Consider the following 21,414-nt stretch of genomic DNA (forward strand, 5'->3'; position numbering starts at 1 on the left):
CACTGAATGGAATCCTCATTTGAACATGTTTGTCTATAGAGAAAGGGAACTCCTTGGGGTCAGGAAAAAGAATCACTTTTAAGCACTTTCTGTATACCAGATAGTATGCTTCAACTTCAAACGTATTTTCTCAATCGCCATAGCCACTGTGCTAGACAAATGGGACTAACGTCGTTTTATATATAAGAAAACTGTGGGTCAGTGCAACTAAGTAACTTTCCCAAGGTCACAGAAATGATTCTAATTCTGACCTGTCTAACTCCAAAACTCATACTCTTTGCAGCAAGCATTTAAATTCTTTCAGGAAAATTTTTAGATAAGTACAAGATTTTTGATATCATGAAATTCTAGAAACAGATGCCACAGAATCCAACTGGTCCAACTCTGTTACCAGAAGACTAAAGCCCAGATATGGTATGTGACTTACTTGAGGTCACACTGGTATTCAGTGATCGTGCTAAAACTAAAATATTTCCATCCATGCTCAAAAATTGGTCAGATATAGAGAAGTATTTTATATTGAAATGCAGTAAAATGGCATAAGTTTTGAAGATAGACAGACCAAGAATCTTTCCTCTATCACCTACTGGCCTCAGTTTTTCAGCTGTATAATGAAAATTTGCATAATTTTTATGAGATTAAATGAGATAATAAATGTGTATACAATGTTTAACATATTTTAACAAAATGGCAATATTATTTCTAGATCAGAAATAAAATACAACATATTAATAAAAAGGACTAGTAGTTAAGAAAGTCTCCAGGTTGGAAGCAGATTTAAGAAATATATAATCTCATTCTGCCTTTGTCAATGAAGTGGATAATATTTTTTAGTATCTTTGTGTCTCACTCTAATTTTTGGTTTTAGCTCTCTGAAAAGCAAAATTAATAGTTAAGAGTAATTCAAAATTTCATTTGACAAAATAATTTCAATCTCTCCTACCCCCTAAACTAAGTAGCAACATACTTGCCTGAGTGACTCTGCACTCATTGAAAGAGAAGTCGCTCAGTCGTGTCTTACTCTTTGCGACTCCATGGACTGTAGCCCACCAGGCTCCTCAGTCCATGGAATTCTCCAGGCAAGAGTACTGGAGTGGGTTGCCATTTCCTTCTCCATGGAACTGCTAGGAAGAAGCAAAAATAGTCTACAGGGAGGAGACAAAGGGAGGCAGGACAAGGGTAGAAACAAGCTGCATCATCTCTTTCCAGTCATGAATATTTGGTGGCGATCATAAAATGTATTTCAATAGTAAAAGGGAAGGGGAGAGCAATTATATATTCTCAACTTAAATCTGATTCAATAATGTAAAAATAAAGTTTAAAAAAATAATGCCAAGACACAGGTTTTGTGTTAGGCATTGTTCACATTTTATACTCAGCGATTTCTTTTAAAACTAAGAGTTTTAAAATTAAAACTAAAACTAGAGTATGGTCTTACTCTATCACTAGATTGTACTGATTCACCAGGCTCTGTGACCCTCAACAATAAAGACTAAGGAGTGGAAGCAAATGATATTCAGACAAATCTCCTGAAAATGGTGAGTCTGTGGACTATAGCAAAGCTCTAAGCTAGTTTAAATAACATTCTGGAGTACTACCTACTCAGCCCATCTAAAAGTGAGTTGAACGTTCACGTCAGCGTCCTCTCCACTAGACAAAGAGGAGATCACAGATTCACAGCAGTCAACAACTGCAGCGCTTTCAGTTGCAAGTTTACATGAGGGAGAGTGTCAGGAAATGGAGCAGCAAAGTGAGCCTGTGAGCCCAGGAAGTGACAAGAGAGAGCAGACATTCGTGGATACCTTTGTGATCAGCCATAGGGTTGATGGCCTTATCTGGCTCCCACTGCTCTCTTTACTGCTTGAGAAACTCCACTTTATGACGGAAACAGAGGCATGAAGGACAATATTGGGATCCACCTATACCATGAAAAGAAACAGGTTTTTAACTTATAGCTGAAAGTCAAACTTCCTCAGCACAGTTACCCAAAATAGATTAATCTTGAACATGTTCGTCATTGAGAAGGTCTCTTTTGAAACAGTACTGCCCAATCCCACTTACTCAATTAAATTAATATTTGTTGAACACCAGCTCTGATACAAAAGGCCGTGGACTGTGTGATATGGAATATTATAAAGTGTTTTCCTGCCCTAAATAAATTTACATACATAGAGGCAATAACACACACACGGGCACACATGCACACACGTGCACAATTTCATGTTAAGCTCCATTTGGATGATTAAAAACTGCTATAGGATGCAACGGAGAAGGCAATGGCACCCCACTCCAGTACTCTAGCCTGGAAAATCCCATGGATAGAGGAGCCTGGTAGGCTGCAGTCCATGGGGTCGCTAGGAATCAGACACGAATGAGTGACTTCACTTTCACTTTTCACTTTCATGCACTGGAGAAGGAAATGGCAACCCACTCCAGTGTTCTTGCCTTGAGAATCCCAGGGACGGCGGAGCCTGATGGGCTGCCGTCTATGGGGTCGCACAGAGTCGGACACGACTGAAGCGACTTAGCAGCAGCATAGGATGCAAAGAACGGTAGCCTCATTTCTACAGGAGCAAGAAAAAGTGAAACATCTTGAAAGAGGTAACATCTGGACCAGGTCTTGAAGGATGGAAGCAGTTTGACAAGAATAATGAAGGAAAAAAAGCATTCCAAGCAAAAGCAATTAGTATAATCAATATCTTAGGATTTAACGGAAGACTCAAAAGTTAAATTTGGCCAAACTTAGAAGGGGTCAAGTGTAATGCTATGGAACTAACTGTCAGTGGGGTTTTTTAGGAGGAGTGACTATAACAGAAGATTTTACAAAGGTTGATCTGGCAAATGCAAACATAATGGATTGCAATAAGAAGAGATCAAAGGCAAGAACAGTTGAGAGTTTGTGCAACTTCTTAAGAATTAAGGGATAGGAGCAGCGCTAGTGATAAAGAACCCGCCTGCCAATGCAGGAGACGTAAGAGATGTGGATTAGATCCCTGGCTTGGGAAGATCCCTGCAGAAGGAAGTGGCAATCCACTCCAGTATTTTTGCCTAGAGAATCCCATGGACATGGAAGCCTGGTGGGCTACAGTCCATGGAGTCGAAAAGAGACAAACACGACGGAAGCGATTAGCATGTTGAGATTTCAGTGATTGTTGCCGGAACGGATGGGAGAGGGTCAACTGGGGAGACACTGCCTCTGTGTCCCATGTGTTTATAAGATGACAAACACCAAAAGTATTGTGCACCTTCTAACATTTCTCACTTAGACTTGATTATCAGTTTAAATGAACAGTCATTCGTGTCATCTGTCACAATTCTACTTCTTCATATTTGTTGCTGCTGTTGTTCAGTCACTCAGTCCTGTTTGTCTCTGTGCGATCCCACAGACTGCAGCACGCCAGGTTTTCCTGTCTTTCACCATCTCCCGGAGCTTGCTCAAACTCATGTCCATTGAGTCACTGATGCCATGCAACCATCTCATCCTCTGTTGTCCCCTTCTCCTCCTGCCTTCAATCTTTCCCAGCATCAGGGTCTTTTCCGATGAGTCAGTTCATCACATCAGGTGGCCAAAGTACTGGAGCTTCAGCTTCAGCATTAGCCCATTCAATGAATATTCAGGACTGATTTTCTTTAGGATTGACTGGTCTGATCTCCTTGCAGTCCAAAAAACTCTCAGGAGTCTTCTCCAACACCACAGTTCAAAAACATCAATTATTTGGTGCTCAGTCTTCTTCATGGTCCAACTCTCATATCCATATATGACTACTGGAAAAACCATAGCTTTGATTATATGGACCTTTGTCAGCAAAGTAATGTCTCTGCTTTTTTGTTGTTGTTGTTGTTATTTATTTTATTTTATTTTTTAACTTTACAATATTGTATTGGTTTTGCCATATATCAACATAAATCCACCACAGGTATACACATGTTCCCCATCCTGAACCCTCCTCCCTCCTTCCTCCCCGTACCATCCCTCTGGGTCGTCCCAGTGCACCAGCCCCAAGCATCCAGTATCGTGCATCGAACCTGGACATTGAAAAGAATACATTTGAATCAGTTCTAATGAGGTGGATGAAACTGGAGCCTATTATACAGAGTGAAGTAAGCCAGAAAGAAAAACACCAATACAGTATGTCTCTGCTTTTTAATATGCTGTCTAGGTTAGTCATAGCTTTTCTTCCAAGGAGCAAGCATCTTTTAATTACATGGCTGAGTCACCATCTGCAGTGATTTTGGAGCCCAAGAAAATAAAGTTTGTTTCCCTATCTATTTTCCATGAAGTGATGGGACCAAAGGCCATGATCTTAGTTTTTTGAATGTTGAGTTTTAAATTAGCTTTTTCATTCTCCTCTTTCACTTTTAGTTAGAAGCTCTTTATTTCCTCTTTTTTTTTTCTAATTTTATTTTTAAACTTTACATAATTGTATTAGTTTTGCCAAATATCAAAATGAATCCGCCACAGGTATACATGTGTTCCCCATCCCGAACCCTCCTCCCTCCTCCCTCCCCATACCATCCCTCTGGGCCGTCCTAGTGCACCAGCCCCAAGCATCCAGCATCGTGCATCAAACCTGGACTGGCAACTCATTTCCTACATGATATTTTACATGTTTCATTGCCATTCTCCCAAATCTTCCCACCCTCTCCCTCTCCCAAAGAGTCCATAAGACTGTTCTATACATCACAGTGTCTCTTTTGCTGTCTCGTACACCGGGTTATTGTTACCATCTTTCTAAATTCCATATATATGCGTTAGTATACTGTATTTATGTTTTTCCTTCTGGCTTACTTCACTCTGTATAATAGGCTCCAGTTTCATCCACCTCATTAGAACTGATTCAAATGTATTCTTTTTAATGGCTGAGTAACACTCCATTGTGTATATGTACCATAGCTTTCTTATCCATTCATCTGCTGATGGGCATCTAGGTTGCTTCCATGTCTTGGCTATTATAAACAGTGCTGCGATGAACATTGGGGTACACGTGTCTCTTTCCCTTCTGGTTTCCTCAGTGTGTATGCCCAGCAGTGGGATTGCTGGATCATAAGGCAGTTCTATTTCCAGTTTTTTAAGGAATCTCCACACTGTTCTCCATAGTGGCTGTACTGGTTTGCATTCCCACCAACAGTGTAAGAGGGTTCCCTTTTCTCCACACCCTCTCCAGCATTTATTATTTGTAGACTTTTGGATCGCAGCCATTCTGACTGGTGTGAAATGGTACCTCATAGTGGTTTTGATTTGCATTTCTCTGATAATGAGTGATGTTGAGCATCTTTTCATGTGTTTGTTAGCCATCTGTATGTCTTCTTTGGAGAAATGTCTATTTAGTTCTTTAGGCCATTTTTTGATTAGGTCGTTTATTTTTCTGGAGTTGAGCTGTAGGAGTTGCTTGTATATTTTTGAGATTAGTTGTTTGTCGGTTGCTTCATTTGCTATTATTTTCTCCCATTCTGAAGGCTGTCTTTTCACCTTGCTAATAGTTTCCTTTGATGTACAGAAGCTTTTAAGGTTAATTAGGTCCCATTTGTTTATTTTTGCTTTTATTTCCAATATTCTGGGAGGTGGGTCATAGAGGATCCTGCTGTGATTTATGTCGGAGAGTGTTTTGCCTATGTTCTCCTCTAGGAGTTATATAGTTTCTGGTCTTATGTTTAGATCTTTAATCCATTTTGAGTTTATTTTTGTGTATGGTGTTAGAAAGTGGTCCAGTTTCATTCTTTTACAAGTGGTTGACCAGATTTCCCAGCACCACTTGTTAAAGAGATTGTCTTTAATCCATTGTATATTCTTGCCTCCTTTGTCAAAGATAAGGTGTCCATATGTGCGTGGATTTATCTCTGGGCTTTCTATTTTACTCCATTGATCAATATTTCTGTCTTTGTGCCAGTACCATACTGTCTTGATAACTGTGGCTTTGTAGTAGAGCCTGAAGTCAGGTAGGTTGATTCCTCCAGTTCCATTCTTCTTTCTCAAGATCGCTTTGGCTATTCGAGGTTTTTTGTATTTCCATACAAATTGTGAAGTTATTTGTTCTAGCTCTGTGAAGAATACTGTTGGTAGCTTGATAGGGATTGTGTTGAATCTATAAATTGCTTTGGGTAGTATACTCATTTTCACTATATTGATTCTTCCAATCCAAGAACATGGTATATTTCTCCATCTATTAGTGTCCTCTTTGATTTCTTTCACCAGTGTTTTATAGTTTTCTATATATAGGTCTTTAGTTTCTTTAGGTAGATATATTCCTAAGTATTTTATTCTTTCCGTTGCAATGGTGAATGGAATTGTTTCCTTAATTTCTCTGTTTTCTCATTATTAGTGTATAGGAATGCAAGGGATTTCTGTGTGTTGATTTTATATCCTGCAACTTTACTATAGTCATTGATTATTTCTAGTAATTTTCTGGTGGAATCTTTAGGGTTTTCTATGTAGAGGATCATGTCATCTGCAAATAGTGAGAGTTTTACTTCTTCTTTTCCATTTTGGATTCCTTTTATTTCTTTTTCTGCTCTGATTGCTGTGGCCAAAACTTCCAAAACTATGTTGAATAGTAATGGTGAAAGTGGGCACCCTTGTCTTGTTCCTGACTTTAGAGGAAATGCTTCCAATTTTTCACCATTGAGGATGATGTTTGCTGTGGGTTTGTCATATATAGCTTTTATTATGTTGAGGTATGTTCCTTCTATTCCTGCTTTCTAGAGAGTTTTTATCATAAATGGATGTTGAATTTTGTCAAAGGCTTTCTCTGCATCTATTGAGATAATCATATGGTTTTTATTTTTTAATTTGTTAATGTGGTGTATTACATTGATTGATTTGTGGATATTGAAGAATCCTTGCATCCCTGGGATAAAGCCCACTTGATCATGGTGTATGATCTTTTTAATGTGTTGTTGGATTCTGATTGCTAGAATTTTGTTAAGGATTTTTGCATCTATGTTCATCAGTGATATTGGCCTGTAATTTTCTTTTTTTGTGGCATCTTTGTCAGGTTTTGGTATTAGGGTGATGGTGGCCTCATAGAATGAGTTTGGAAGTTTACCTTCCTCTGCAATTTTCTGGAAGAGTTTGAGCAGGATAGGTGTTAGCTCTTCTCTAAATTTTTGGTAGAATTCAGCTGTGAAGCCGTCTGGACCGGGGCTTTTGTTTGCTGGAAGATTTCTGATTACAGTTTCAATTTCCATGCTTGTAATGGGTCTGTTAAGATTTTCTATTTCTTCCTGGTCCAGTTTTGGAAAGTTGTACTTTTCTAAGAATTTGTCCATTTCTTCCACGTTGTCCATTTTATTGGCATATAATTGTTGATAGTAGTCTCTTATGATCCTTTGTATTTCTGTGTTGTCTGTTGTGATCTCTCCATTTTCGTTTCTAATTTTGTTGATTTGACTTTTCTCCCTTTGTTTCATGATGAGTCTGGCTAATGGTTTGTCAATTTTATTTATCCTTTCAAAGAACCAGCTTTTGGTTTTGTTGATTTTTGCTATGGTCTCTTTTGTTTCTTTTGCATTTATTTCTGCTCTAATTTTTAAGATTTCTTTCCTTCTAGTAACCCTGGGGTTCTTCATTTCTTCCTTTTCTAGTTGCTTTAGGTGTAGAGTTAGGTTATTTATTTGACTTTTTTCTTGTTTCTTGAGGTGTGCCTGTATTGCTATGAACTTTCCCCTTAGGACTGCTTTTACTGTGTCCCACAGGTTTTGGGTTGTTGTGTTTTCATTTTCATTCGTTTCTATGCAAATTTTGATTTCTTTTTTGATTTCTTCTGTGATTTGTTGGTTATTCAGCAGTGTGTTGTTCAGCCTCCATATATTGGAATTTTTAATAGTTTTTCTCCTGTAATTGAGATCTAATCTTACTGCATTGTGGTCAGAAAAAAATGCTTGGAATGATTTCTATTTTTTTGAATTTACCAAGGCTAGCTTTATGGCCCAGGATGTGATCTATCCTGGAGAAGGTTCCATGTGCGCTTGAGAAAAAGGTGAAATTCATTGTTTTGGGATGAAATGTCCTATAGATATCAATTAGGTCTAACTGGTCTATTGTATCGTTTAAAGTTTGTGTTTCCTTGTTAATTTTCTGTTTAGTTGATCTATCCATAGGTGTAAGTGGGGTATTAAAGTCTCCCACTATTATTGTGTTATTGTTAATTTCTCCTTTCATACTTGTTAGCATTTGTCTTACGTACTGTGGTGCTCCTGTGTTGGGTGCATATATATTTATAATTGTTATATCTTCTTCTTGGATTGATCCTTTGATCATTATGTAGTGACCTTCTTTGTCTCTTTTCACAGCCTTTGTTTTAAAGTCTATTTTATCTGATATGAGTATTGCTACTCCTGCTTTCTTTTGGTCCCTATTTGCACGGAAAATCTTTTTCCAGCCCTTCACTTTCAGTCTGTATGTGTCCCCTGTTTTGAGGTGGGTCTCTTGTAGACAGCATATGTAGGGGTCTTGTTTTTGTATCCATTCAGCCAGTCTTTGTCTTTTGGTTGGGGCATTCAACCCATTTACGTTTAAGGTAGTTACTGATAAGTATGATCCCGTTGCCATTTACTTTATTGTTTTGGGTTCGAGTTTATACACCGTTTTTGTGTTTCCTGTCTAGAGAATATCCTTTAGTATTTGTTGGAGAGCTGGTTTGGTGGTGCAGAATTCTCTCAGCTTTTGCTTGTCTGAAAAGCTTTTGATTTCTCCTTCATACTTGAATGAGATCCTTGCTGGGTACAATAATCTGGGCTGTAGGTTATTTTCTTTCATCATTTTAAGTATGTCTTGCCATTCCCTCCTGGTTTGAAGAGTTTCTATAGAAAGATCAGCTGTTATCCTTATGGGAATTCCCTTGTGTGTTATTTGTTGTTTTTCCCTTGCTGCTTTTAATATTTGTTCTTTGTGTTTGATCTTTGTTAATTTGATTAATATGTGTCTTGGGGTGTTTCTCCTTGGGTTTATCCTGTTTGGGACTCTCTGGGTTTCTTGGACTTGGGTGATTATTTCCTTCCCCATTTTAGGGAAGTTTTCCACTATTATCTCCTCAAGTATTTTCTCATGGTCTTTCTTTTTGTCTTCTTCTTCTGGAACCCCTATGATTCGAATGTTGTAGCGTTTAATATTGTCCTGGAGGTCTCTGAGATTGTCCTCATTTCTTTTAATTTGTTTTTCTTTTTTCCTCTCTGATTCATTTATTTCTACCATTCTATCTTCTAATTCACTAATCCTGTCTTCTGCCTCTGTTATTCTACTATTTGTTGCCTCCAGAGTGTTTTTAATTTCACTTATTGCATTATTCATTATATATTGACTCTTTTTTATTTCTTCTAGGTCCTTGTTAAACCTTTCTTGCATCTTCTCAATCCTTGTCTCCAGGCTATTTATCTGTGATTCCATTTTAGTTTCAAGATTTTGGATCAATTTCACTATCATTATTTGGAATTCTTTATCAGGTAGATTCCCTATCTCTTCCTCTTTGGTTTGGTTTGGTGGGCATTTATCCTGTTCCTTTATCTGCTGAGTATTCCTCTGTCTCTTCATCTTGTTTAAATTGCTGAGTTTGGGGTGTCCTTTCTGTATTCTGGCAGTTTGTGGAGTTCTCTTTATTGTGGCGTTTCCTCACTGTGTGTGGGTTTGTACAGGTGGCTTGTCAAGGTTTCCTGGTTAGGGAAGCTTGTGTCGGTGTTCTGGTGGGTGGAGCTGTATTTCTTCTCTCTGGAGTGCAATGAAATGTCCAGTAATGAGTTATGAGATGTCTATAGTTTTGGGGTGACTTTGGGCAGCCTGTATCTTGAAGCTCAGGGCTGTGTTCCTTTGTTGCTGGAGAATTTGCTTGGTATGTCTTGCCCTGGAACTTATTGGCCCTTGTGTGGTGCTTGGTTTCAGTGTCGGTATGGAGGCAATTGATGAGCTCCTGTCAATTAATGTTCCTTGGAGTCAGGAGTTCCCTGGAGTCAGGGTTTGGACTTAAGTCTCCTGCTTCCAGTTATCTGTCTTATTTTTACAGTAGTTTCAAAACTTCTCCTTCTATACAGCACCATTGATAAAACATCTACATTAAAGATGAAAAGTTTCTCTACAGTGAGGGTCACTCAGAGAGGTTCACAGGGTTACATGGAGAAGAGAAGAGGGAGGAGGGAGTTAGAGGTGACCCAAATGAGATGAGGTGAATCAATAGTGGAGAGAGTAGGCTAGCCAGTAGTCACTTCCTTATGTGCACTCCACAACTGGACCACTCAGAGATGTTCACGGGGTTATACAGAGAAGAGAAGAAGGAGGAAGGTAACAGAGGTGGCCAGAAGGATAAAAGGGGGGAATGAAAAGGAGGGAGACAGATCCAGCCAGTAATCAGTTCCCTAAGTGTTCCCCACCGTCTGGAACACACAGAAATTCACAGAGTTGGGTAGAGTAGAGAGGGGTTAGGGAGGAGACACAGGCGACCTGGTGGAGAAAAAGGAGAGTCCAAAGGGAAAGAGAGCAGTCAAGCCAGTAATCTCACTCCCTAATGAAAAATGGGTCCTGAAGATTGGGTCCTTAAAGGTACAAAATTGGTAACAAATACATAAAAGCAAAAATTAAAAATCTAGAGTAGAGTTTGGAATTTCAAAAATACGATGTTAAAGAAAAGAAGAAGGAAAAGAAAGAGAGAAAAAACGAACAAACAAAAACAAACAAGGTCGCGAAAATTATAAAGAAAGTACAGGTACAAAATTGATAACTAATACCAGAAAGCAAAAATTAAAAATCTAGAGTAGAGTTTGGAATTTCAAAAATACAATGTTAAGAAAAAAAAAAAGAAGAAGAAAAATAAAGAGAGAAAACAAACAAACAAATACGAACAATGTCACAAAAATTATAAAGAAAATACAGGTACAAAATTGATATCAAATACCAAAAAGCATAAATTAAAAATCTAGAGTAAAGTTTGGAATTTCAGATATACAATGTTATATAGAAGAAGAAGAGAAAGAAACAGAGAAGAAGAAAAAAAAAAAGTCACAGAAATTATATAAAAAAAAACTATAGGTACAAAATTGATAACATATACCAAAAAGTGAAAATTAAAAATCTAGAGTAGAGTTTGGAATTTCAAAAATACAATGTTAAAGAAAAGAAGAAAAAAACAAAAACAAAACCAAAAAAAAAAACAAGGTCAAAAAATTATAAAATATATATATATGAAGTTTGCTGAAGAAGAAAAAAATAGGGTCTTTTTATTTTGCAAAGTAATAGGTTATAAAAGTGAAAATTAAAGGAACAATAGAGGACTTAAAAAAATTTTTTTTAATTAAAAAAAAAAAGAAAGAATGATCGTAAAAATAATAAAAATATATCTAGGACTTTTTTGGGTTTTTTTGTGGGTGTTGTGGGTTCAGTTCATTTTTGGCTAGTTCCTTGGTCAGATTTATATTTCTCAAGATCTATAGGCCCCTTCCTATGTAGTCCGTAGTAACCACAGCGTTTTGATCTATTGCCTGTAGCTTCCAAGGCGTTTCCCTCTGTTATATCTTCTTCTGTTTGCTAGTCTCTTCAGTATCTGGTTTCCGCTCTGACACAAAGGGCATGGTGGAGGACACTTTTTTTTTTTTTTTTTTTTTAGGCTTACTTGTTCAGTCGCACTGTGGGGAGGGAGGGAGGGATGCTGCAAACAAATAACACTGGCGTGAGCTCGCAGTGCCTCAGCCACCCTGGGTCTGCCCCCGCTCACGGCACGTGTAGCCTCCCTGTCCACACTGCTCGGACTCTAGGTTGTTCCGCCGGGAACAATCCGAGGCTGGCCCTGGGCTGCATGCACCTCCCAGGTCCAAGCCGCTCAGGTTCAGGCACTTGGGTAGTCCTCAGAGGCGCAGACTCAGTTGGGCCTGCGTTTTGTGCTCTTCCCAGGTCCGAGCAGCTCAGGTGATGAGGTGTTTGGCGAGCGCCAATGCTGCGACTTATCGCCTCCCCGCCACTCGGTTATCTGGGTGTAAAACCGGCGCACCTTCTCAGGCAGATGTTGACCGTCCAGACCCCCAAGAAGTTTTAGTTAGCAAAGAAGCCTGCTTACAGTTTTATAGATAATGTCTCTCTGGGGCTGCGATTGCCCCCCTCCAGCTCTGGCTGCCTGTCACCGGAGGGGGAAGATCTGCAGCCGGCTATCTCTGTTCAGTCCTTTGTTCCGTGCGCGGGCCTGGCGGTCTTAGGTTAGGGCTGGCTTTTCACGTGGTAGATATCCCACAGTCTGGTTTGCTAGCCCAAATTATTTCGCTCAGATAGCGCTCAGGGTATTCAGGCCAGATTCTTACTCTCAGCGATGCAGCCCACGCCGCGCCTCCCTGCCCAGCCCCGGCTTGCTAATGGCGGATGCAGGCGTCTGCGCTGCTTCTCTGCTGGGGGAGTTACCATAGTGCTCGCAATCTGCGAGTTTTAATTGTTTATTTATTTTTTCTCCCTGTTATGTTGCCCTCTGTGCTTCCAAAGTCGGCACAGATTCGGCAGTGAGAAGGTTTCCTGGTGTTTGGAAACTTCTCTCTTTTTACGATTCCCTTCCCGGGACGGAACTCCGTCCCTCCCTCTTTTGTCTCTTTTTTTTTGTTTTTAATATTTTTTCCTACCTCCTTTCGAAGAGTTGGGTTGCTTTTCTGGGTGCCTGATGTCCTCTGCCAGCATTCAGAAGTTGTTTTGTGGAATTTACTCGACGTTTAAATGCTCTTTTGATGAATTTGTGGGGGAGAAAGTGTTCTCCCCGTCCTACTCCTCCGCCATCTTGACTCCTCCCCCTTTATTTCCTCTTTACTTCCTGCCATAAGGGTGGTGCCATCTGCATATCTGAGCTTATTGATGTTTATCCCAGCAATCTTGATTCCAGCTTGTGCTTCATCCAGTCCAGCATTTCACATGACATACTATGCATATAAGTTAGATAAGCAGGGTGACAATATACAGCCTTGACGTACTCTTTTACCAATTTTGAACCAGTCTGTTGTTCCATGTTCCATATCTTGTTCTAACTGTTGCTTCTTGACCTGCATACAGATTTCTCAGGAGGCAGATAAGGTGATCTAGTATTCCCAACTCTAAGAATTTCCCACAGTTTGTTGTGATCCACACAGTCAAATGCTTCAGTGTAGTCAATGAAGCAGAAGTAGATATTTTTCTGGCATCCTCTTACTTTTTCTATGATCCAGTGGATGTCGGCAATTTGATCTCTGGTTCCTCTGCCTTTTCTAAAACCAGCTTGAACATCTGGAAGTTCTTGGTTCACGTACTGTTGAAGCACAGCTAGGAGAATATTTAGCATTACTTTGCTAGCATGTGAGATGAGTGCAATTGTGTGGTAGTTTGAACATTCTTTGGCCTTGCCTTTCTTTGGGATTGGAATGAAAACTGACCTTTTCCAGTCCTGTGGCCACTGCTGAGTTTTCCAAAATTTCTGGCATATTGAATGCAGTACTTTCACAGCATCATCTTTTAGGATCTGAAATAGCTCAACTGGAATCCATCACCTCCACTAGCTTTGTTTGTAGTGATTCCTAAGGCCTACTTGACTTCGGACTCCAGGATGTCTGGCTCTAGGTGAGTGATCACACCATTGTGGTTATCTGGGTCATGAAGATCATTTTTGTATAGTTCTTCTGTGTATTCTTGCCACCTCTTCTTAATATCTTCTGCTTCTGGTAAGTCCATACCATTTCTGTCCTTTATTGTGCCCATCTTTCCATGAAATGTTCCCTTGGTATCTCTATTTTCTTGAAGAGATCTCTAGTCTTTCCCATTCTATTGTTTTCCTCTATTTCTTTGCATTGTTCACTTAGGAAGGCTTTCTTATCTCTTCTTTCTATTCTTTGGAATTCTGCATTCAGATGCAGATCTTTCCTTTTCTCCTTTGCCTTTTCTCATTCTCCTTCATATTTAATAAACTTTACCTCGTATCTATATAATCACTTTCCCTGAAAAAGCATGCTAACTTTAAGTACTAATATTTATTTGTATGGGATTATGAGAATATATCAACTTATGCTTTAAACTTAGTAAATAATATTGCTTCAGTAACAATTTAAATAATTTTCTAATATTGAAATGTCTAACTCTTTGCTAACACTAGATTTTGAGTAGCAAATGTTTTTTTTAAAAAACAAAAGTTAAATGATAATTTAAAAGGTGACGTTTTACAAGTGTGAACAGGCAATAACAAAAGGGTATGACTAATACATTTGATAATTATTCTATGATGGACGAAAATGTCATATGACTCATATACATGAAAATAAAAATTTTAAAATACAGTAACCCCATCACATAAGCAGATTTGACTTAAGAGTTCTTTGATGATTTATTCCCCAGTTAGCCAGTAGTGACTGGATTCTAGATGGGAATTTCTCACAGTTTCTGAACATTGATAAACTATATTCTACTAATCCACTCCCCACAGGACTCAGCATTTAAAGTCAACCTCCTAACTCCAAGTTGCCATCACACTCAGAACTCTCCTTTGCAACTGGGAAGAAGATTGTTTTGACTGGAATTAGTCAGACAGAAGAACCGTACTGCCAACTGCTTCTTTGTACAGCACCTGCTGCCAGTGCCTAAATTCTTGTTATCTGCACAACATGGTTTAATCTTTTAACAGTTGGTTTATTGGTGAAGAGCGAAGGGGTCCTTTGTGTCTGTCTTGGGTTGGCACCCAGTATTAACACCATGCTGTTCTCTAAGAGATATTTTGCTGGATGGTTCCCAAGTGATTCTACATAGACCAGACAGAGCCAGGCCCACTAACTCAGCTTCATTTAATGTTATTTAAAAAAAAAAGTCCTGCCAATTCGGGGTTCTAATACACTTAAAATTGACAATGGCCATTAAATTCTCTTCATGATGTCACCTATTTTTTTCTTTTTAATTTAATCTGATAGCTTAGCTTTAGACGAAATGTTTAGTAAGGTGGGGGAGACAGATTTTGAAATTCAGAAAGTGCTCTGACAACCTACAGCATAATATGCCATATGTGTCTCTTATGTATGTGTGTGTGAGAGTGTGTACATGTGCACAAGTGCATGCGTGAGTATGTGTATAATAGCACTGATGCTGACACAGGTCTCCAAATATATACCATAACATGTGTAATTAGAAAACCTTTTAAAGTCTTGTTGAGAATCAAAAAAAAAGAAATTTTCTTTTATTCTTTTGAATACCTACAAACATAGCTTCCCTTAAGTGACCATTATGATTTTGCTTTTCTGAATAAACTGTGCTGATACAGATGATGCCAGTGATAAAAAATGAGGCATATATGTACTGGGCCAGTTAAAATTTCTTGTTTAATTTTCTTTCCCCAAACTACCAATGAAAGTGGAGTACACTTCAAAATTCCTGTGCAATTTCAAAGTAATAAGGTCTCTTCCTGCAGATCTACTGAGGAACAAGTGTAAGACGATGAAATTTTTTGTGAAAAAGGGAGCTCATAGGCCACAACCTTCATTCTAAAAATATTTTTATTCTAGATATAATTTTATAAGATTTTTCCTTTTGATAGTTATTTTAGGACCAAGTTGGGGGCTCAGATGGTAAAGAATCTGCCTGCAATGCAGGAGACCTGGGTTTGATTCCTGGGTTGGGAAGATCCCCTGGAGGAGGAAACAGCAACCCACTCCAGTATTCTTACCAGGACAATCGCATGGACAGAGAATCCTAGCAGGCTACAGTCCAAGGAGTTGCAGAGTTGGACATGACTGAGTGACTAACACTTTAACATTAAATAATTTACTATACAAATTAAAATCACACCTACAAAAAATGTTCTAAAATCTCTTTCCTCATCCCCTTGATATTCATACTTATTGTTTTCATTCTCTAAATCTATAAACTGATCAATCCACCTACCTCTAAGACCAAGAACTAGAAAAACTGAAAAGCAGAAATATTAGTGAGCTCATAATTATGCTGTGGTATTGGAGAAGACTCTTGAGAGTCCCTTAGACTGCAAGGAGATTAAACCAGTCAATCTTAAAGGAAATCAGCGTTGAATATACACTGGAAGGACTGATGCTGAAGCTGAAGCTCCAGTACTTTGGCCACCTGATGTGAAGAGCCAACTCATCTGAAAAGACCCTGTTGCTGGGAAAGATTGAAGGCAGGAGGAGAAGGGGGTGACAGAGGATGAGATGGTTGGATAGCATCATTGACTCAATGAACATGTGTTTGAGCAAACTCCAGGAGATAGTAAAAGACAGGGAAGCCTGGCTTGCTGCAGTCCATGGGGTTGTAAAGAGTTGGACATGACTGAACAATGGAACAACAACATAATTATGAAACTGAACAACCAAAATATCTAGTATTTAGGTGTGCAGTCCTCAATAGATTCCAGCTATAGGTCTAAAAATAAGGAAGGGATTTGGAATTTCATTAAAAGTCCAGTATCCCATTCTAAGGGCAATAAATTCAAAATTGAGATTAAAAATTGCATTTTCTCCAGTATAAATTATCTGAGAAAATATTATTTCTTGATGACTTGCTCTCCAAAGAAATAGGACAGTAAAGAATTGTCTACCTTTTCCTAGCCTCTTTTTTGACATATAGAATAATATATTCTTCTGGCATCCATGATTGTTGAATTTACAAGTAAACTTATAATCAACATGCCATAATTCTAAAATCATAACTTGGTGTTTTGCTTACTGTTTCTATACTAGTAATTGTTTCTAATGTTCTGCTGATGTCTGATCATACCAAAAGGCTAGGATCAAAATCAGTTTCCTTGTCTTTTTGACAGAATATGCTGCTGCTGCTAAGTCGTTTCAGTCGTGTCCGACTCTGTGCAACCCCACAGACGGCGGCCCACCAGGCTCCCCAGTCCCTGGGATTCTCCAGGCAAGAACACTGGAGTGGGTTGCCATTTCCTTCTCCATTGACAGAATATAAGACCTGCCAAATGCTGGAGTGTATTTTTCTGCTATGTTTTCCCATAAATAAGCTATTCTTCTCAGGAATATTTTTTTTTATTAACTACCATGAAGTTTGTATCTCATCCATTTCATGGAAACATATAAGTATATTGCCCTTAAACTAGTGCAATCAAAAAGTGTTGCCAACTTAAGTAACAATAGAACTGTTGAAAGATGTTTTCACCGGAATTCTCCATGTATAGTAGATTTCAAATCTTTTTTTGAAATGGATAAAAGAGCAACAGGTTGTAATTGTCAGCATTATATCTGCCTTCCACATTACTAATAGGGATTACATGTTCCAAATTTTTCTCTGTAGGAAAGGTTTTACTTGTCAATACGAGATTTAAAAGAACAGTCGGGGTTGGGCACTGATACCTCTATCTCAAGCCAATTTGAAAACGTATGCAGCAAGAGTATCGGCTTTTGCCTCCCTCCTCTCTATCCCTGTTGTAATCCTCTTAGTGTCCTCCTTTACTGTGATGAGCATCAAGATTCTACAATAAAATGCCCTCTAGATACCCATGACCTCTGCCTGAATCTCTCTTAAAAGTGCTCCTTTTCAAGTTATTAAATTGCTATTTCCAATGCACTGATCACCTCTGTATATAACTGGAGACATTTTTCTGAAAGGATTTCAAAGGTTTCACAGCTAAGGGAAACTTTCTTTGAAAGTGTCTCTTTACTATCCAGTTTATCACTATTTTGACTGAGCTGAAATTTTATTCAAAAACAATTTCTTCTTCTAAAAATACAGTAGTGTACAAACTTGCAGGATGAGGTCTTTTCTCACTTTCACTAAATCATTAGAACAAATTAATAGTGATAAAATAACTATTGGTTTTTATTCTCTCATTTTTCAACATTACAAAATATAGTTTTCTTTCAAAGTTCTACTTGGGTTTAAAATCAAAGAGAGAGGCCTTTCTAGTTCTTTTCCTCTGACATTTCCTCTTCACTATCCTTTTTTTCCCCCTCAGGTTTGACCTGGTTTCTATTGAATGAGTTAATTAACTAGAGAAATCAGTTCCACTCAGCTAACTCTGAGCACCTAGATACTATAGCAGAGACAAGAATGATCCGAATGCTCTTTGGTTCTAAAAATTTCTAATCTGCAAGGCAGGGGTAGGAGGATAAGATAAAGATCTCCCAAGACATATTCCTAACACAGGATCAAATCACATCTGCCTCTGCTTGAATGTTTCCAATGGCTCTGTATTTTCTACAGAACAACATCCATTTGAATGAAGATCCTTTATGATATGATACCAATAATCTCAGTGGAATCTACCATTTTGTTCTACTCTAATGTGAGCTAAAATATGCCCAAACTTGGAACAATGATTGACTTCAAATCATCAAAAAATGTTGCAAGAGGAACAGAACAGAGTCAGTGTCATTATAAAGGGTATAGAATGGATGCAACAGGGGTATCAAGGTCAGAAACATCATATCTGGTTTGGGGGTGGGGTTGCGGTAAAGAAAGATTTTATGAAGCAGGCACAAATCAGATAAGGCTAGAATGATGGGCAGGATTTCAATAAGCACTAGTTGAATGCCAACTATATGCCAGTACCATGCTAGGATATGGCATAAGGGTGTCAGAGAAGGTGGGGGGTGGTGACAAAGAAAGAAAGGTTGAATTCCAGGCAGAGGGATTCATGTGGGCATAATAACAGAAATCATGGACTCAGAAAACAACAAATGAACAATTTAGCTTGGCTAACACACAAAGAACATATTAGAGAATAGTGAGCCTTAAAAGAGATTATGGCTAAATTTTAAAAATCATTCATGAAAACGTATTGTGTACCTGCTCTATATCCAAGACTTTGTTCCAGCACTCATGAACGCATAGATGAGTAAGACATAAAATCTGTATCCAAAGAATTATCAGTTTAGTGGAAGAGAAAGACACAAAAGCAAGTGCCTTTACCAAAACACAAACTCTAAGAACAATTTTCAAAGTGTGAAAAGGAGTTCTGGGGTCACAAAATATAACTTGAAGTTAAATTTCTCTGGAGGATCTGAGAAGGCTTCATGGATAAAGAAGAAATTGAAGAAAGCCTTAAAAAGTAAATAGTAATGGAGGGATTGTATCCTAGCAAAGAACAACACATGGAATGGCACAAGTAAACCAAAGTGTAAATCATGTAGGGGACTCCGTTTATTAGCTCTGACTGTAGGGTCAGGTACACAAAGATCAAGAAATGGAGAGGATTGAAAAGACAAGTTGAGAGTGGGGGAAGACTGGAGATGAATCATGGAGATCAATGAAGGCCAGATGATGATATGAATAATAGGCAATGGTTAGGTATATAAGTTTTTGAGAACGAAAATAAAGCTACAGCAAAAAAAAAAAAAAGCTAAAAAAGAATGCCAACAGGATCAGAGAACTATGGCAAATAAACCTTAATGTCACTGAATATAAAATACAAAATGCATTAATTCTTAGGACACCAGTCAACTTACATTTATTTTCTAAATTTGCTCAGAAACAGGACTAGAAATAATTGTTTATTTTACTCTAGCTTTACAATTATACAATTTAGCTTCACATATACCTTGAAACAACTAATGTTTTGGTATAAATTTAGACATAAAAGACTGAATGAGCAACATGGAGAAATTGAAAAACAGCAGATTGGGACAATGTGTCTTTTGCATTATCTCTTACAAAGAAAGGGCCCAAACTAGTTAACAAAAAGCCCTGCTTTCTCTGAGCGTCTCTGTCTCTCTGGGTGCTTTTTGGTTTTGATTTCACGAATTCAATGGCAACCCACTCCAGTACTCTTGCCTGGAAAATCCCATGGGCGGAGGAGCCTGGTAGGCTGCAGTCCATGGGGTCGCTAAGAGTCAGACACGACTGAGCGACTTCACTTTTACTTTTCACTTTCATGCATCAGAGAAGGAAATGGCAACCCACTCCAGTGTTCTTGCCTGGAGAATCCCAGGGACGGGGGAGCCTGGTGGGCTGCTGTCTATGGGGTCGCACAGTCGGACACGACTGGAGCGACTTAGCAGCAGCAGCAGTATGCAGCTGAAATGAACAACAACCCTACATAACTTAACCAACTGAGAAAAAGAAAAGAATTTCTCCTTCTTTAGAGACAGGAGTAATTAATAATAATTAATTACAAATAATTATAAAATGTGTTTCATAGCTCACAGGCAGAAAAAATTCTTTACTGAAAGATAAATTTCTAAAGTAAATTAATAAAGAGACCTTCTGGATTGTGTTATAAGTACAGCTTTCTGAAGAACTTGTGCTACTTAGATACATTAACCCATAGAAAATATAGATCAGATTCTAGAGTATAAAGATATAAGAGCCATCTTAAAGAATTTCTTAAACAAATGCAACTTATTAATGTAGTTGGTATAAAGAAAATATGCTGAACAATTATACTTAAATGATGTAATACAAGTAGAATATTTCTTAGGTAGAAATGATATATATTGGTACAGTTTTTTTTTTCTTCCTATTCTTTTTCAAATTCTTTTCCCATTCAGGTTATTACAGAACATTGAGCAGAGTTCCCTGTACTATACAGTATGTCTTTGTTGGTCACTTATTTTAAATATAGCAGTGTATACACGTCGATGTCAAACTCCCACCTTAACCCTTCCTCTAACCCTTCTCAATATTGGTTCAGTTTCAAAGTGCTTAATTAACGGGGTGGCACTAGTGGTAAATAAAGAACCTGCCTGCCAATGCAGAAGAACATAAGAGACACAGGTTCAATCCCTGGGTTGGGAAGATCCCCTGGAGGAGGGCATGGCCTCCCATTCCAGTCATCTTGCCTGGAGAATCCCATGGACAGAGGAGCCTGGTGGGCTACAGTCCATGGGGTCTCAAAGATTCAGACAGGACTGAAGCGACTTCACAGGCATGCACGCAGAGCATAATACTTGCCCCTAACATTTGTAAAATAATTTACAGTTTTCCAAAATTTCACAAATATCTACCCAGTCACCACGTATTGACTGAGTGTCCAATATATAAAATATTCTTATCAAGAACAACAAATAATTCTGACCTTGTTCTGTAGGAAACTGTTCTCCATGTCCACCTTTTCAAATTGATCAGGTACCTGTTGACTGGTGCCACTGAAGTTAATTGGAAATCCCTCACAAATGTCCCAACTAAGAAAACAAAATATGTAATTGTTCTTATTAGAATAAAATGAGTTTTAGCACTCTTTAATCTATTAGTATGATAATTTATACATCTTACTCTTCTAGTGAGAGAAAAAACAATGTATAGTCTATAATCTTTCTAAACAGTAATTTATAAAGTATCCTGTTAGCTATAATTGGGAAAAGGAAGGCTTTAAATTTTTTCCTTGCTATTATTTATGATATTGGGGGAACCAAATGCCTAGTTAATTATTAACATAACAAAGAAACAAAAAATTTTTAATCTTACAGAATCACTCACAGTGGAGATCATCTTCATTGTTAAAGTTATCATAAATATACTGATCTATAATAATAAAGCATGCTTTTATA

The 21,414-nt window shown here is 38.2% G+C and overlaps 1 protein-coding gene across 6 annotated transcripts in view; it reads right to left on the reverse strand.

Moving 5' to 3' along the window:
* Positions 1-21,414, reverse strand: part of DCDC1 (doublecortin domain containing 1) — a 477,553-nt gene that overhangs the window by 203,444 nt on the left and 252,695 nt on the right. For all 6 annotated transcript variants that reach the window (XM_070767614.1, XM_070767612.1, XM_070767611.1 and 3 more), the window contains 2 exons: positions 20,943-21,048; positions 1,803-1,919 (listed from right to left, as the gene is read on the reverse strand). In XM_070767614.1, the coding sequence (XP_070623715.1) occupies positions 1,803-1,919; positions 20,943-21,048 (223 nt within the window). The remainder of the gene's footprint in view (positions 1-1,802; positions 1,920-20,942; positions 21,049-21,414) is intronic.

Source organism: Bos indicus, chromosome 15, assembly GCF_029378745.1.
Source record: "Bos indicus isolate NIAB-ARS_2022 breed Sahiwal x Tharparkar chromosome 15, NIAB-ARS_B.indTharparkar_mat_pri_1.0, whole genome shotgun sequence".
Classification (NCBI taxonomy): domain Eukaryota; kingdom Metazoa; phylum Chordata; class Mammalia; order Artiodactyla; family Bovidae; genus Bos; species Bos indicus.